Below are 16,333 nucleotides of genomic sequence, written 5' to 3'. Positions count from 1 at the left end.
GGGGATTCGTACCGCCGACCTTCCAATCAGCAAGCCCTAGGCTCAGTGTTTTAGACCACAGCAACACCCGCATCCCTTTTATGGATATAGAAGGCAATAGTTTCTTAAATAAGGAAACAGTGCTTGCCCCTTATGTACTTAGAAGTACATTGCAGTAGGGCATACTCTTAAGAGAAAGTGTGCGTACGATTACAGCCTTAACACAGCACAAAGTGGGCAGAGAATGGGGCACCAATCAACCCCACATGCGAGGAAGAGTCCCCACTTTCATCTGTGAAGCCTGATGTGGAAAGTGGCTTCTTCTTCAACAAATTATATAGCAGGAGTGGCTGTCCAGGTGTTGCTTTGGCTGTCCAGGTGTTGCTAGACTACAACTCCCCTTATCCCTGACCACAGGCCGGCTAAACTGGCTGGGGCCGATGGAGTCCGGCAACATTTAAAGAGGCACAGCTTACCCATCTCTGCATAATAGGAAGTTACTGTCCTCATAAATTTGACAACAAACCCCGCCTGCAGCAGCAGCCTTTCAGATTTATCCAAGAAACCTACATCATTAATCTGCAGTCCACAGGCTTCCGCTCCGGTTTCCTCCGCTGGCCTGTCGAAAAAGGAAAGCTTCCCTGTGAGAGACTGGGTGTGAGCTTCTTGCCTGGTCTGCGTGTCATTATTTGGTCTCTCCCAACCTGCCATTAGCCTTGCGTAGCTAAGCAGCCCCACTGACGCACGACTCCGAACTGCAAGATCACAGGCTTCCGTTATCTCTGGCAAGTGGCAGGTTTTAAGGGTTATTATTGAGCGTGGCAAGCCTAATTCCCCAGGCATTTGGGCTGTATTCATGGCTGGAAAATTGACCATGCAAAATTTCCGCCAAGTCAACTCGTTCAATTGGGGTTTGGAGCTGCAATATAATTTTTCCCCACCTTAATCGCGTTCTTCTCTTCAGACATCAAGCCAAGTGTGTTATTTGCCAAGGTTCTTAAAGGGGGGGGGCAGGAGCAGGAATAGTGCTTTGTGCAGAGAAAATGCAAAAGTTGATGGGGGGGGGAGAGAAAGGAGCTGCATCTGGAGCTTGGGAAACTGCTGGTTTTGTTTTCAGGACTGGTTTGTTAGCTTATTTAATATGCATTCATTCAGCTTTATTCTCTACTTGGAAAGAAGTGGGCCGGGGGGGGGGGAGAGGAGTGCTTAGCATGCACTTCCAACCCACAGGGCAGCACCCTTCACAGCTGGGGGCACCACTGTACCTGACTGGGGGAAGAAGGAGCAGGCCTCATGCCTATACACTGGGAATGGGGGGGGGTCTGCAGCCCTCCAACTGTTGCTGGGGGCTATTATGAAGCTGCCCGCATTCTGAGATATTCAGGGGAGGCCCTTCTCTTGGTCCCACCACCCACACAGACATGTCTGGTGGGGGTGAAGGAGAGGGCCTTCTCCGTGGCTGCTCCCAGACTTTGGGACTTCCTCCCTGGCGAAGCTAGACTGTCTCCCTCCTTGCTGTCTAGTGAAGAGCTTCTTGTTCCAACAGGCTTTGGGGAACTGACTGCTTTTAATGAAAGGGTTGGTGCTGTGCTGTTTCTATTGTACTTATTTGTAGGGTTTTAAGAGATTATATCTATCTATCAAGGGACGCGGGTGGCACTTTGGGTTAAACCAGAGAGCCTAGGGCTTGCTGATCGGAAGGTCGGTGGTTCGAATCCCCGCGACGGTCCCTGCTCCTGCCAACCTAGCAGTTTGAAAGCACATCAAGTGCAAGTAGATAAATAGGTACTGCTCTGGCAGGAAGGTAACCAGCGTTTCCGTGCGCTGCTCTGGTTCGCCAGAAGCGGCTTAGTCATGCTGGCCACGTGACCCGGAAGCTGTACGCCGGCTCCCTCGGCCAGTAAAAAGATGAGCGCCACAACACCAGAGTCGGTCACAACTGGACCTAATGGTCAGGGGTCCCTTTACCTTTATCTATCTATCTATCTATCATCTATCTATCTATCTATCTATCTATCTATCTATCTATCTATCTATCTATCATCTATCTATCTATCTATCATCTATCTATCTATCATCATCTATCATCATCTACCATCATCGATTGATTGATTGATCGATCGATCTAATTCTGTCAATGTTTAATTGTTTCTAAATGATATTCTTTTCCGTGTTTTTAGTGGGCCTTATTTTTAATTTGAAAGCCACCTTGAGTCCCGTCAGGGGAAAAGGTGGAAGATGAAAGAGTAAAATTATCACTAACAACCATAAGTTAAAACATACAGAAAGTTTAAACCGTAATAGAATAGGCTAAAACTAATTAAGATTCATGCAAACTTTCTAAATATCTGGGTAGGCTTGTCTAAGTGAGAATATCTAAATAAGAATACAGTGGTACCTCGGGTTAAGTACTTAATTTGTTCCGGAGGTCCGTACTTAACCTGAAACTGTTCTTAACCTGAAGCACCACTTTACCTAATGGGGCCTCCTGCTGCTGCCACGCTGCTGGAGCTCGATTTGTGTTCTCATCCTGAAGCAAAGTTCTTAACCCGAGGTACTATTTCTCAGTTAGCAGAGTCTGTAACCTGAAGCGTCTGTAACCTGAAGCGTATGTAACCCGAGGTCCCACTGTACAGTGAAGATGCTTGCCTGATATCAATACGCATGGAGTTCCGAAGTTCAGGTGCTGCCATACTAAATGATCAAGTTCTTACAGATGTGGTGCGGGTATTGTGTAACACCTGTAGTAGTGCCAGTTTTGTCAATCAAAGCGGTTGAGTGGGTACATACAGGGTAAGGGGATCTCGCAAGGGGACTGGTCCCAACTTATTAAGGGCTTTATATTCTAAGAGTATCACCTAGAACACGGCCCGGTAGCCGATCGCCAACCAGTGCAGACCTCTGAGCACAGGCTTTACATGCCAACAAAGCCTCACTCCTGTCAGCAAATGCACTGCAGCATTCTGATAAGGGTCCTCTGGTCCTGAGGTTGGGAATTGCCTTGCTCCTGGAGCTCCCATGAGCCTAGCTGGCACCCATACTTCTGAGTTTTCAGATAAGCTAAAATGGTTTTGTTCACCCAAGTCTTTTAATGCACTGTGAGAGAGATATTGTGCTGTTTTCTGATGTTTTCATGTAGTATTGCATGACTGTTTCATGAATGAGTTTAGGAAGATGCCAACACACCTTGGGATATAAGGCAGGATATAAAATACTAAATACTAAAACAGAACAGGCTCAGCACGGGGCAACAGTCCATGGGAAAAGAGCTTTGCCAAGTCGTCTCCTGCCCCTATGCGCTTAGGCACATTTGCTTGTAATTTTGTTGACGAACATTGCACATGTTTCCATCAAAACAGCCAGATTTGCAAACCTTCATATTTCACAGAGCATTGCTTGAGTGGCAAACAGAGACATCAGCTTGAAAACTTCATCATCCTTGCTACAGTGATTTGAATGATACCCCCAATCCAAATGTAATACCGGAGCTTAGCAAAAGATTGTTTAAAATCAGAAACAAGATTAATCACTGCCGTTCAGAGTATGAGCTGCCCTTTCACACAATAAAGCAATATTACAGCTATGAAATGTTCCATTTCATATTGCCCTCTAGTAGAAAAACAAGGAATCAAAGCGTTGTACATAACAATACATGTCTGGGGAGGTGGGGGGGGGGAGAAAGCCGTAAGAGGAGCTCGAGAAAGAGTTCTGGCAGTTACACTTGAACTGCTAAATTACATTTGCCTCCAAGCAAGCCGAGAAAACCCAAAAACAAGAAAAGAAAATTTAAAACTTGATGACTTACTAAGAAGCTGCACTGATGATTCTCTTGGGTTAGTGTGGTGACATTAGACCGAAAAGCCTGGTTCTTCTCTTCTAAAATATGGATCCGACCAAATGTTTTCTGTGGCACTGCAGGTTGTAAGTACGGTAGCTCATTTCCAAACTGTGAGGAGGAAAGAGAAGAACGGAAGGAAATATAATAATAATAATAATAATAATAATAATAATAATAATAATAATTTATTATTTATACCCCGCCCATCTGGCTGGGCCTCCCCAGCCACTCTGGGCGGCTTCCATAAAAACCAAAAATACAGTAAAATATCACACGTTAAAAACTTCCCTGAACAGGGCTGCCTTAAGATGTCTTCTGAATGTCAGGTAGTTGTTTATCTCTTTGACATCTGCTGGAAGGGCGTTCCACAGTGCGGGCACCACTACCGAGAAGGCCCTCTGCCTGGTTCCCTGTAGCTTTGCTTCTCGCAATGAGGGAACCGCCAGAAGGCCCTCAGCGCTGGACCTCAGCGTCCGGGCAGAATGATGGGGGTGGAGACGCTCCTTCAGGTATACTGGACCGAGGCCGTTTAGGGCTTTAAAGGTCAGCACCAACACTTTGAATTGTGCTCGGAAACGTACTGGGAGCCAATGTAGGTCTTTCAAGACCGGTGTTATATGGTCTCGGCGGCCGCCCCCAGTCACCAGTCTAGCTGCTGCATTCTGGATTAGTTGTAGTTTCCGAGTCACCTTCAAAGGTAGCCCCACGTAGAGCGCATTGCAGTAGTCCAAGTGGGAGATAACCAGAGCATGCACCACTCTGGCGAGACAGTCCGCAGGCAGATAGGGTCTCAGCCTACGTACCAGATGGAGCTGGTAAACAGCTGCCCTGGACACAGATTTGACCTGTGCCTCCATGGACAGCTGTGAGTCCAAAATGACTCCCAGGCTGCGCACCTGGTCCTTCAGGGGCACAGTTACCCCATTCAGGACCAGGGAATCCTCCACACCTGCCTGCCTCCTGTCCCCCAAAAACAGTACTTCTGTCTTGTCAGGATTCAACCTCAATCTGTTAGCCGCCATCCATCCTCCAACTGCCTCCAGACACTCACACAGGACCTTCACCGCCCTCACTGGTTCTGATTTAAAAGAGAGGTAGAGCTGGGTATCATCCGCATACTGATGAACACCCAGCCCAAACCTCCTGATGATCTCTCCCAGCGGCTGCATGTAAATGTTGAAAAGCATGGGGGAGAGGACAGAACCCTGAGGCACCCCACAAGTGAGAACCCAGGGGTCTGAACACTCATCCCCCACCACCACTTTCTGAACACGGCCCAGGAGGAAGGAGCGGAACCACTGTATGACAGTGCCCCCAGCTCCCAGCCCCTCAAGACGGTCCAGAAGGATGTTATGGTCGATGGTATCAAACGCCGCTGAGAGATCCAGCAGAACTAGGAAACAGCTCTCACCTTTGTCCCTAGCCCGCCGGAGATCATCAACCAGTGCGACCAAGGCAGTTTCAGTCCCATGATGAGGCCTGAATCCCGACTGGAAGGGATCCAAATGGTCCGCTTCTTCCAGGCGTGCCTGGAGTTGTTCGGCAACCGCTCGCTCAATCACCTTGCCCAAGAATGGAAGATTTGAGACTGGGCGATAGTTGGCCATAGTGGTCGCATCTAAAGATGGTTTTTTAAGAAGCGGTTTAATAACCACCTCTTTCAACGGGTCTGGGAAGGCTCCCTCATGGAGGGAAGCATTCACCATCCCACGAAGCCCATCGCCCAGTCCTTCCTGGCTAGCTTTTATAAGCCAGGATGGGCAAGGATCCAGGAGACAGGTGGTTGGTTTCACTCGTCCAAGCAGCCTGTCCACATCCTCGGAGGTAACAGATTGGAATTGATCCCACTCAACTTGACTAGACAGAACTCTAGCACTCTCCCGCCCCGGCCCTGCTCCCACGGTGGAGTCTACTTCTTCCCGAATCTGAGCGATTTTATCTGCAAAAAACTTTGCAAAATCATTGCAGGAGAACATGTGGCCCGTACTGGGCCCCGATGTTGCAGGTGGTTCCGCTAAATTGTGAACCACCTGAAAAAGTCTCCTGCTGCTGTTTTCTGCAGATGCAATAGAGGCGGTGAAGAAATTCTTCTTCGCCGTCGCTATCGCCACTTGGTAGGCTCGACGTTGAGCTCTAACCTGTGTCCGGTCAGATTCGGAATGAGTTATCCGCCACCGGCGCTCTAGCCGTCTCAACGATTGTTTCATTGCCCTCAGATCCGTGGAAAACCACGGATATAAGAGTTCAAATCTTCCATTTATGAGGAGGGCGGGAATATAATAAGCCGTACACTAGGTTATCTTTCCATGGGGCTGTTGGCTTTTGCAATCGAATAGCTTATAGAGTGCTTTTAAATACCACATGTCTGTTCAAATACAAGCAACGGCAAAAATAAGCTTCATTGCTAGACAAATGATCCTCATCCATTCTTCCCATATTTTCAAGTTCTGAATCCAATCTTACTTCTGAAGTGTGTGCAACCTAAGCACTGAGATATCCCCCATTTTTCCATTTACAGTACAACCCTGAGCATGTTTACAGTAAGTTCCACCAAGTTCAGTGGGGCTTGTTTCTGAAACACTGTGTTTAGGATTTCAGAATGCTTTGTGTGCCATAGCGCTCTAGTTCCTTTATATCTCTCTCCCCTGCACACACACAAACACATATACACTTCTTTTTGTGCTTTGTTTGGCAATGTGCATGTTTGCTCATGTGCATTAGTAAACAAAAAACAAAAAAACACTGCACGCTGCAAACATGCAATATGGCCGCATCCAGTTGACCTGTTAATGGATTGGAGCATCCTTCCCAGTTTGTTTGCACAAAGTTTGTGGGGGAAGTTATACATGGTTGTCTGTTTATTGAGCATTTGTTCTGATTTGTTTGAGAGGCTATACAATTTCATATCAAGCAATGGTTACCCCAAACTGTCTCCAATGCTTTCCTTATTGCAAAAAGTCCAGGAATATCTGGAACTCTGAATGCTCAAGCATGAAGCGGTTTGGGTCTCTTGGGACTTAGGGAAGCAACATCAAATGGCTGTTTGGTTTGGGGAACTGGGGATTAAACTGTGAACTGAAATTGGGGTCCTGCCCTTGTGTGGACCTGCCCTTTGTCTTTCTTAAAATCAGGGAGCAGGTAATGTGAAAGTCGTGTACACTAAAGACCATGGAGAGCCATGTTGCCAATCAGAGTAAACAATCAAACAGATTTTTTTCCTTTTTTCTTTGCTCGCTCTAGCCGTCTGAGGACCCGCTTCATTTTCCGGAGCTCCTCGGTAAACCAGGGGGGCCGGTTTTGGCGGGGTCACAGAGGTTGCTTCGGTGCGATCTCATTGATGGCCGCCAAGAGCTGGTTATTCTAGTTCTTGACAAGCTCATATAGTGAGCCGCCAGGGGGAGCAGGGTCCCGCAAGGCCTGACGAAATCCATCAGGATCCATCAGCCTTCGCGGGAGAGCCCAAATAGGCTCGCCACCCAAGCAGGATGGGGGCAGGAAGTCAATCCTGGCTTTCAGAGCATAGTGATCAGACCATGGCACTTCCACAAGTGAGGACATAATCACATCTATACCCGCATCAAAAATTCCAATCCAGCGTGTGGCCTGCTTGGTGTGTGGGACCCAAAACAAACTGGGAGAGCCCTAATGTCCCCATGGAAGACACCAGGTCCCGAGCCCATGAGAAGGGGGTGGCAGCAGCATGGATGCTGAAGTCCCCCCAAACCAGTAGGTTAGGGAATTCCAAGGCCCAGCCTGCCACCACATCCAACATGCCTGATAGGGTGGCTCCTGGTGTGCTAGGTGGTCGGTACACCAGCCAGACAGCCAAGCTCTCCTTAATGCCCCACACTAGGCCAACACATTCAATGCCGGAGATTGACGGTGATGGCAGAGCCCTGAAAGAGCAATCCTCCCAAATTAACAACACTACCCCTCCCCCTGACCTACAGTCCGCTACTGCAGGAGGGCGGAGAAACCCGGGGGTGCTATCTCATTCAGGGCGACTACTTCACCTTCACGCACCCAGGTCTCCATCACACAAGCCAGGTCAACCCCCAGCGAGATAGAAAAGTCTCGCACGGTGGCGGTTTTATTGCCTATAGACCTGGCATTGCACAACACCAGTGACAGAGGTGGGTAATCCCTGCTCACCCTACCTTCGTCCCTCGGGATGGGGCATAGATTGGAAGAAGTTCGAGTATCACCACATCTCAAAACCCTTCGCGATGCAAGCTATCCCCAAATAATTAAAACCTGGTGTACAACACAAAAAAGCATGCAACATAATTATCTCATACAATATAGGAGGTCTTCAGTACAAGACCAGAGGCAAGCTTTTTAATTAGCAAACTAACTAAGACACGATATTGGTAACTAATGCGAGAAGAGACTCTGCTCTTCAGTCGGCAAGGATTACACACCAGGATTGAAAGCACACAGAGATTCTGTTGATCAGCTCAGTGACCCGCAACCCGTGTGACCCACCAAGTCAAATATAGCATGCTATTGGCCATGTATGACTGTGAGTGAGATGGCAGGATGTGCACCAAGAGCCCGCTATAAAACCCTGAAAACTTGGGTACATTTGTAGGCTTTTCATCAGCAAAAGGAACAGGGCAAGCACCTGATACAGTGGTACCTCGGGTTAAGTACTTAATTCATTCCGGAGGTCCGTACTTAACCTGAAACTGTTCTTAACCTGAAGCACCACTTTAGCTAATGGGGCCTCCTGCTGCTGCCACGCCACCAGAGCACGTTTTCTGTTCTCATCCTGAAGCAAAGTTCTTAACCTGAAGCACTATTTCTGGCTTAGCAGAGTCTGTAACCTGAAGCGTATGTAACCCGAGGTACCACTGTATCTACATTCATAAATCTTGTCTATTAGCAAAAGCTCCAGCTCAGTTTCATCTCTCTGGTGCTTTAACACCCCGGCACCAATGCCATGTGAAATTCCTTCCCCCGATGCCAGTTCAGTTGGAACGAGCCTGCCAAGTTTTTATCAGCTCCTCTAATAATATTGAGAGGTGGCCCTGTGCCACTTTCCATCTCCATGCTAGGCACAGGATGGCAAACCTGTTCATTTATTCATAGGCCTACCACTGGCTGCTTTTGTATCAACTGAATAAAGACCGTAACTCAACCTCTGGGATCCATTCAGCCCTAATGAAACAGGCAGATAAAGATACACTGCTTTGATAATAATAATAACAACAGGATTGTTTTACCTGTAAGGGGGCAGGGGGAGAAGGAGGCAGCAACAACTATGATTGAAAGACTGCTACCATTGCAGGTGGTGCTGATATTAAATATTCTAATATCAGAGGACTAAACGCATCCATTCTTAAGGAAATCAGCCCTGAGTGCTCACTGGAAGGACAGATCGTGAAGCTGAGGCTCCAGTACTTTGGCCACCTCATGAGAAGAGAAGACTCCCTGGAGAAGACACTGATGCTGGGAAAGATGGAGGGCACAAGGAGAAGGGGGCGACAGAGGACGAGATGGTTGGATAGTGTTTTCGAGGTTACCAGCATGAGTGTGACCAAACTACGGGAGGTAGTGGAGGACAGAGGTGCCTGGCGTGCTCTGGTCCAGGGGGTCACGAAGAGTCGGACACGACTAAACGACTAAACAACAACAAAATATGCAAATATTTTGCTAGTTAGTTCAATGCATGAGTCTCAGCTCCTGTAGCTCAGTGGGGAAGAGGGCATGTTTTGAATTCGGGAGATCCCAAATTCAATCCTCAGCATCTCAAGATAGGACTAGGTAAGACTGTTGCCTGAATCCCTAGACAGAAATCATCTGTCAAACAGACCATCCCCAACCTGGTGCCCTCCATATGTTGCTGGGCTCCAGCTGCCATCAGAATGGGCAGCTCAGGGTTGATGGGAGGTATAGCGCAAAGCATCGGGAAGGTATTGTTACAAGAATTTTAAGGTCTTATATATACAGAGGTACCTCGGGTTAAGAACTTAATTCGTTCCAGAGGTCCGTTCTTAACCTGAAACTGTTCTTAACCTGAAGCACCACTTTAGCTCATGGGGCCTCCCGCTGCCGGCACACCACCGGAGCACAATTTCTGTTCTCATCCTGAAGCAAAGTTCTTAACCTGAGGTACTATTTCTGTGTTAGCAGAGTCTGTAACCTGAAGCATCTGTAACCCAAGGTAAGTAAAGGTAAAGGTACCCCTGCCCATACGGGCCGGTCTTGACAGACTCTGGGGTTGTGCGCCCATCTCACTCAAGAGGCCAGGGGCCAGCACTGTCTGGAGACACTTCCGGGTCATGTGGCCAGGGTGACAAAGCTGCATCTGGCGAGCCAGCGCAGCACACGGAAACGCCGTTTACCTTCCTGCCAGTAAGCGGTCCCTATTTATCTACTTGCACCCGGGGGGGCTTTCGAACTGCTAGGTTGGCAGGCGCTGGGATCGAGCAACGGGAGCGCACCCCGCAGCGGGGATTCGAACCGCCAACCTTTCGATCGGCAAGCCCTAGGCGCTGAGGCTTTTACCCACAGCGCCACCCGCGTCCCTGTAACCCAAGGTACCACTGTATAAAATAGATGTTCATAAATGTACCAAGTAAACACATACAAATATGTAAATCACATGTCTGAAACCCACAGAAAAGTCCTGAAACCATTTTCTCTCTCCCAAAATGACCTCAACTATTTCTCTGCAAGGTCAAAGGAAATGGGAAAAAAACCTCCCCATCATCTCTGTGCTCACAAATCCTGCCTTAAAGGCACATTTAAGGTGTGAATAGGGTGAGCCTATGACCTGGATTCGGGAATTAAATAGTTATAATAACAAAAGAGTGGCCAAAACCCAGATAATGGAATCAGGTAACATGCCAGACAGGAGATAACACACTCAGGATTCTGTTTTAGACCGCCCCCTGTGATATATGTATGATGTTTCTGGGGGTGGTCTGGAGTTTGAGGGTGGGCAATTTTAAAAGAAGGTCCATATAGTTAAAGCCATGGTTTTCCCAGTAGTGATGTATGGAAGTGAGAGCTGGACCATAAAGAAGGCTGATCGCCGAAGAATTGATGCTTTTGAATTCTGGTGCTGGAGGAGACTCTTGAGAGTCCCATGGACTGCAAGAAGATCAAACCTCTCCATTTTGAAGGAAATCAGCCCTGAGTGCTCACTGGAAGGACACATCCTGAAGCTGAGGCTCCAATACTTTGGCCACCTCATGAGAAGAGAAGACTCCCTGGAAAAGACCCTGATGTTGGGAAAGATGGAGGGCACAAGGAGAAGGGGACGACAGAGGACGAGATGGTTGGACAGTGTTCTCGAAGCTACCAGCATGAGTTTGACCAAACTGCAGGAGGCAGTGGAGGACAGAGGTGCCTGGCGTGCTCTGGTCCATGGGGTCATGAAGAGTCGGACACGACTAAACGACTAAACAACAACAACAAATTTTAAAAGTCTCAGAAGGTATTGCAGGATGTCTGCAGTAAATATTAATATTTATCTTCAATTGCATTTTGCTGCTTCTTTAACTTTTTATATTGTACTTCGTTGCATCACAGTTTGAATCTTAAGGGATGCAGATTGTAATATGATACAGTGGAACCTCGGTTTTTGAGCGTCTCGGAAGCTGAATCTTTTGGAAGCCTCAAAGCTGAAAACCCAGAAGTAATTGCTTCTGTTTTTGAATGCTCCTCGGCAGTTGAACGGCTTCCACTGCATGTTTTTCTTTTTTCTCAATGGATTTTGCCAATTGCCCATTGCTCCTCGGTTTCCGAACGTTTCGGAAGTCGAACAGTCTTCCGGGACGGATTACATTCGAAAACCAAGGTTCCACTGTACAAGAAATAAAAGAAGCAATGAAAATGCAATTAATTAATTAATAATTAAATTGTTTGCCAAGACCATCAGCAATTTTCAAGGGGTCCACGGGGGGGGGGGGGGGTTGAGAGCTCATGCTCTAGAGGGTATTCTGGCAGCCTTGAAGACAAATAATATAGTGGGGTGTATGGAGTATTACCTGAGGGGTGCGGGTGGCACTGTGGTCTAAACCACAGAGCCTAGGGCTTGCCGATCAGAAGGTCGGTGGTTTGAATCCCCGCGACGGGGTGAGCTCCTGTTGCTAAGTCCCTGCTCCTGCCCACCTAGCAGTTCGAAAGCATGTCAAAGTGCAAGTAGATAAATAGGTACCACTCCGGCAGGAAGGTAAACGGTGCTTCTGTGTGCTGCTCTGGTTCGCCAGAGGTGGCTTAGTGATGCTGGCCACATGACCTGGAAGCTGTACGCCGGCTCCCTTGGCCAATCAAGCGAGATGAGTGCCACAACCCCAGAGTCGGCCACAACTGGACCTAATGGTTAGGGGTCCCTTTACCTTCATCATTATGGAGTATTATGGCAAGGATAGTACCTCTGGTGGGGGACACGTTGTGATCCTTCTGGGGCGGTTGATCCACCTCTGGTTCCCACCCTACACCCAGCTCTCGCCCATGGCTCCTAGAAGCAGCAGCCACACCTGAGGAATGGCTTTGACTTGCTGGGTCAACCAGGTGAGGGTAGCCATTAAGTCTTAAAACCTCAGTGAGGGGCAGATGGGGCTTATCCACCTGGGAATGAACTTCTAGGAGAATGAAAACTCTGATCTTAAACTTCCACTGCCTTGTGGGATATCTTCAGGAGAAGAAAAGGCTAAGGAGTAAACCAGGGGTGATCAAACTTTTTCAGCAGGGGGCTGGTCCACTGTCCTTCAGACCTTGTGGGGGACCGGACTATATTTTTTTTGGGGGGGGGGGGAAATGAACGAATTCCTATGCCCCACAAATAACCCAGAGATGCATTTTAAATAAAAGGACACATTCTACTCATATCAAAACACGCTGATTCCTGGACCGTCCATGGGCCGGATTTAGAAGGTGATTGGGCTGGATCCGGCCCCTGGGCCTTAGTTTGCCTACCCATGGAGTAAACCCTACAGAAATTCAGAGTAGAGTCCCTGAAGTGGTTGGATGGCGCCTTGTAGGCTTCCTTCCAGCAACTCCTGCAGCCAAGCTGGTGCCAGACATATTGCTCTGCTTTCCTTTGGAGCACATCAGCGCGGCCGAGAGGGGAGACTTATTTTCTGGCCAGTCCAGAATCTCCATTCACATTTGCGCCCCAGGGAGGTCACCTCAGAGCCGCTAACGCAGTCGTTTGACTTCACCCCCGGAGGTGCACTCCATTGTCTCTTGAGACAGATGGATGCCAACAATAGCTTTGAAAAGCAACAACACCCTACTTAATTGCAGTGTTTCTCAAATCGGCTGCATTATAGTATATTGCTTTTTTTTTTTTTAAGGAACCTGCCACCTTTGCTGCTTATTGGGCAAATTCTAAAATAATTTAATAGGGAGCACTTTGCCTGTTTTCTTTCTGTTTGCTCTTTACTTCCTACAGTGACAAATGCGCCACAGCCAAGGAAATTGGTAGCTGGAGAATGAAACAGAGAATGACACTCAACCAAGCAGGGGAAAAATGTCAGCAATTACAAAACTATCAATCCACTGGTGCACTCCTGGATATATTGTGCCGGCATGGAAAGGTGACGTTGGAATGAATCTTGCTTGTATCACATTTCTCAGGCTTTGCAGAGCACAGCAGACTCTCACCTTGATTACTGCCTGCCCCAACCTGAGCATAGTTTTCAAAGGAATGGATTATACCAAATATGCCTTGGTTGCTATTGCAAGCGCTGCAAGCTGAGCGGTAGAGAACGTGCTCTCTGCATGCAATCAATCCCAGCATTAATCCCTTCCATCTCCAGATAGGGCAAAGAAAGAAGCACACCTGAGGTGCAGCTGTCAGTCAGTGTAGACCATATTGAGCTAAATTGACAGAGTCTTGCAAGTTTAATCTCCAGAAAGGGTTGGGAAGGACTCCTGCCCCAAGTGATGCAAAACAGCTGCCAGCCAGTGTCAACAACAATGAGCTAGATGGACCAAAGATCTGATTTGGCTTTCTTTGTCCCAGAGAGAATGAACACCAGTCGACTAGTTCAAACGCAACACCAAATTATGGTTTAGCAAGACAAAAACGAGCCTCAAACCTGTGCCCTCTCCACTCCAGAATGGCTACAAGGAGAGGGGAAGCACCAGTTGCCATGTTCAAAACTAACCTGAGATCCTCCTTTACATCTAAAAGTCCAGAGAACTCTGGTTAGTTTCAATTATGGTTAGAGGGGAAAACAAGGAACACAAATCACAGTTTGATCGTGGCTTCTTCAAATTAATCACTGTTCGGATGAAATGAGAAAGACTGATTAGTTCAAAAGCAAAAGCAGATCCTTCCAATTTCCTTTCCCTGAGAAGGGGCAATAGGAGCACATGTGCCCAAGACTCCTGCAGGTGCAGGCAAATAAACACTGCGTTCAATCCGAAAAGATAGTATTACTCTTACTATGACTATAAAACAAACAAAAAATCAGATGGCTTCACAGCATAAATACCATTTTGGCTGTCCTTATTTTTAAGCCACCTTGAGTTGTTGCCAGGGAAAAAAAGACGGAAGTACAAACAAATATACAATAATAATGTTGTTATTGGCATCCATCTCTATCGAGAGAGAGACAACGGAGTGTGCCTCCAGGGGTGAAGTCAAACCATTATGTTTGCAGCACTGAAGTGACTTTCCCAGGGTGCAAGTCTATAAATAACAACAACAACAACAACAACAACAACAATGCCATTGAAGTGACATCCTCGGTAAACACTGAGAAAGAAGAAAAGGGGCCCTAATTATTAATATTATTAGGAACAATAGCAACTTATAAAACATCAACAACAACCAATCCTAAGCACTGAACAGAGATGCACTGGGCTCCATCAATAGGAGTATAGCATCTAGATCAAGGGAAGTAATAGTGCCACTGTATTCTGCTCTGGTCAGACCTCACCTGGAGTACTGTGTCCAGTTCTGGGCGCCACAGTTCAAGAAGGACACTGACAACCATATGTCAGGAGTGCTCTGATGGTGTTTCCTGCTTGGCAGGGGGTTGGACTCGATGGCCCTTGTGGTCTCTTCCAACTCTATGATTCTATGAACAACAAAGGCTTACCATCTCATAGACACAATGCAAAAGGGAAAGGGGAGGGAAGGAGGAAACAAGGAAGTCCATGCAGCAATTCTTGAAGTTACATAAGCCCAGCAGTATCATTTGATTTGGGCAAGTGGGCCTCCCTGCTGTTATGCAGATGCAGACACGCACAACCCACCAGCCTTAATTTCCCTAGCCAACATGTGTCTTTTCAACACTGCAGTCTAAAAGGCTACTGAGACCTGTGCCACGCAACCTGTTGTCTGCAACACAGGGTGGCTAAGGCAAAGATGCTTGGCCCAAGGGCGAAAATCAGACACAAGACCTGACTTTCACATGTGAAATGCTGTCAAGGATGCATGCCTTTTTTATGAATTGCATTGATGTGTCAATATTATAATGTGTCTATTGAGCTATAGATAGATATAGATAGATAGATGATAAATAGATAGATAGATAGAGATGATAGATAGATAGATGATAGATAGATAGATAGATAGATAGATAGATAGATAGATATAGATAGATAGATATAGATAGATATAGATAGATGATAGATAGATAGATAGATAGATAGATAGATGATTGATAGATAGATAGATAGATGATAGATAGATAGATGATAGATAGATAGATAGATAGATAGATGATAGATAGATAGATGATAGATAGATGATAGATAGATATAGATAGATAGATAGATAGATGATAGATAGATAGATAGATATAGATAGATGATAGATAGATAGATAGATAGATAGATATAGATAGATAGATAGATAGATAGATGATATAGATAGATATGTTGCAAGTTGCTTGGAGCCATCAGTTTAATCGGCAGCTATAAAGTCTAACCAAAAACAACAACAATTAATAGCAATGCCTTACCTGGAGTCTGACCATAGGTTTATGTCGCCCAGTACCGTCTGTTCTGACTGGCAGCCACTCACTAAAGTCCCAGGTCTTTCCCAGCACTGACACCTGAGACCCTTTTATAACAGGAGATGCCAGCATCTGCACCCGGGACCTTCTGCATATGCCCTCTGCCCCTGAACTGTGATCCCTATTCAAAATTAAAACGAAAACAACAACAACACAAAACCTTTTTCCGCTCTACAAGTGAGACTCGATGCTTCCAGAGCACCCTAAAGGGAATTGTGGCTTTCTTCCTCAAGAGCTTAATTGCTTTAGAGATACTCCTCTTTAAAACTCCTGCCTATTGATTTATTTTTTCTTTAAGGCAAAGTAAACAAGGCATAAGAAAGCTGCCAGCACAGAGAGATGTTAAATTGGCAGCAGATGGCAAAATAGAGAGCCTGTACAGGAAAGAAGGAAGTTCCAGCTGGTGATATAGTGTAGGGTGGACACAAGCCAAGGGTTTCCAGAAACTGTTCCCAAAAATGACCCAAGAGTGAAACGTTATTTCTATTTAGGATTCACCTATCCATTAGAAAAGCCTGGTCTAGTTCTGAGT

The 16,333-nt window shown here is 46.7% G+C and overlaps 1 protein-coding gene across 16 annotated transcripts in view; it reads right to left on the bottom strand.

The window, feature by feature from the left end:
- The window catches only part of RIMBP2 (RIMS binding protein 2), a 281,768-nt gene that overhangs the window by 179,372 nt on the left and 86,063 nt on the right, over positions 1 to 16,333 (bottom strand). For all 16 annotated transcript variants that reach the window (XM_053368970.1, XM_053368972.1, XM_053368966.1 and 13 more), the window contains exon 2: positions 3,785 to 3,925. In XM_053368970.1, coding sequence (XP_053224945.1) covers positions 3,785 to 3,925 — 141 coding nt within the window. The remainder of the gene's footprint in view (positions 1 to 3,784; positions 3,926 to 16,333) is intronic.

The sequence above is a fragment of the Podarcis raffonei genome, chromosome 16 (assembly GCF_027172205.1).
Source record: "Podarcis raffonei isolate rPodRaf1 chromosome 16, rPodRaf1.pri, whole genome shotgun sequence".
NCBI lineage: Eukaryota > Metazoa > Chordata > Lepidosauria > Squamata > Lacertidae > Podarcis > Podarcis raffonei.
This window is presented reverse-complemented; position numbering and strand designations above follow the sequence as displayed.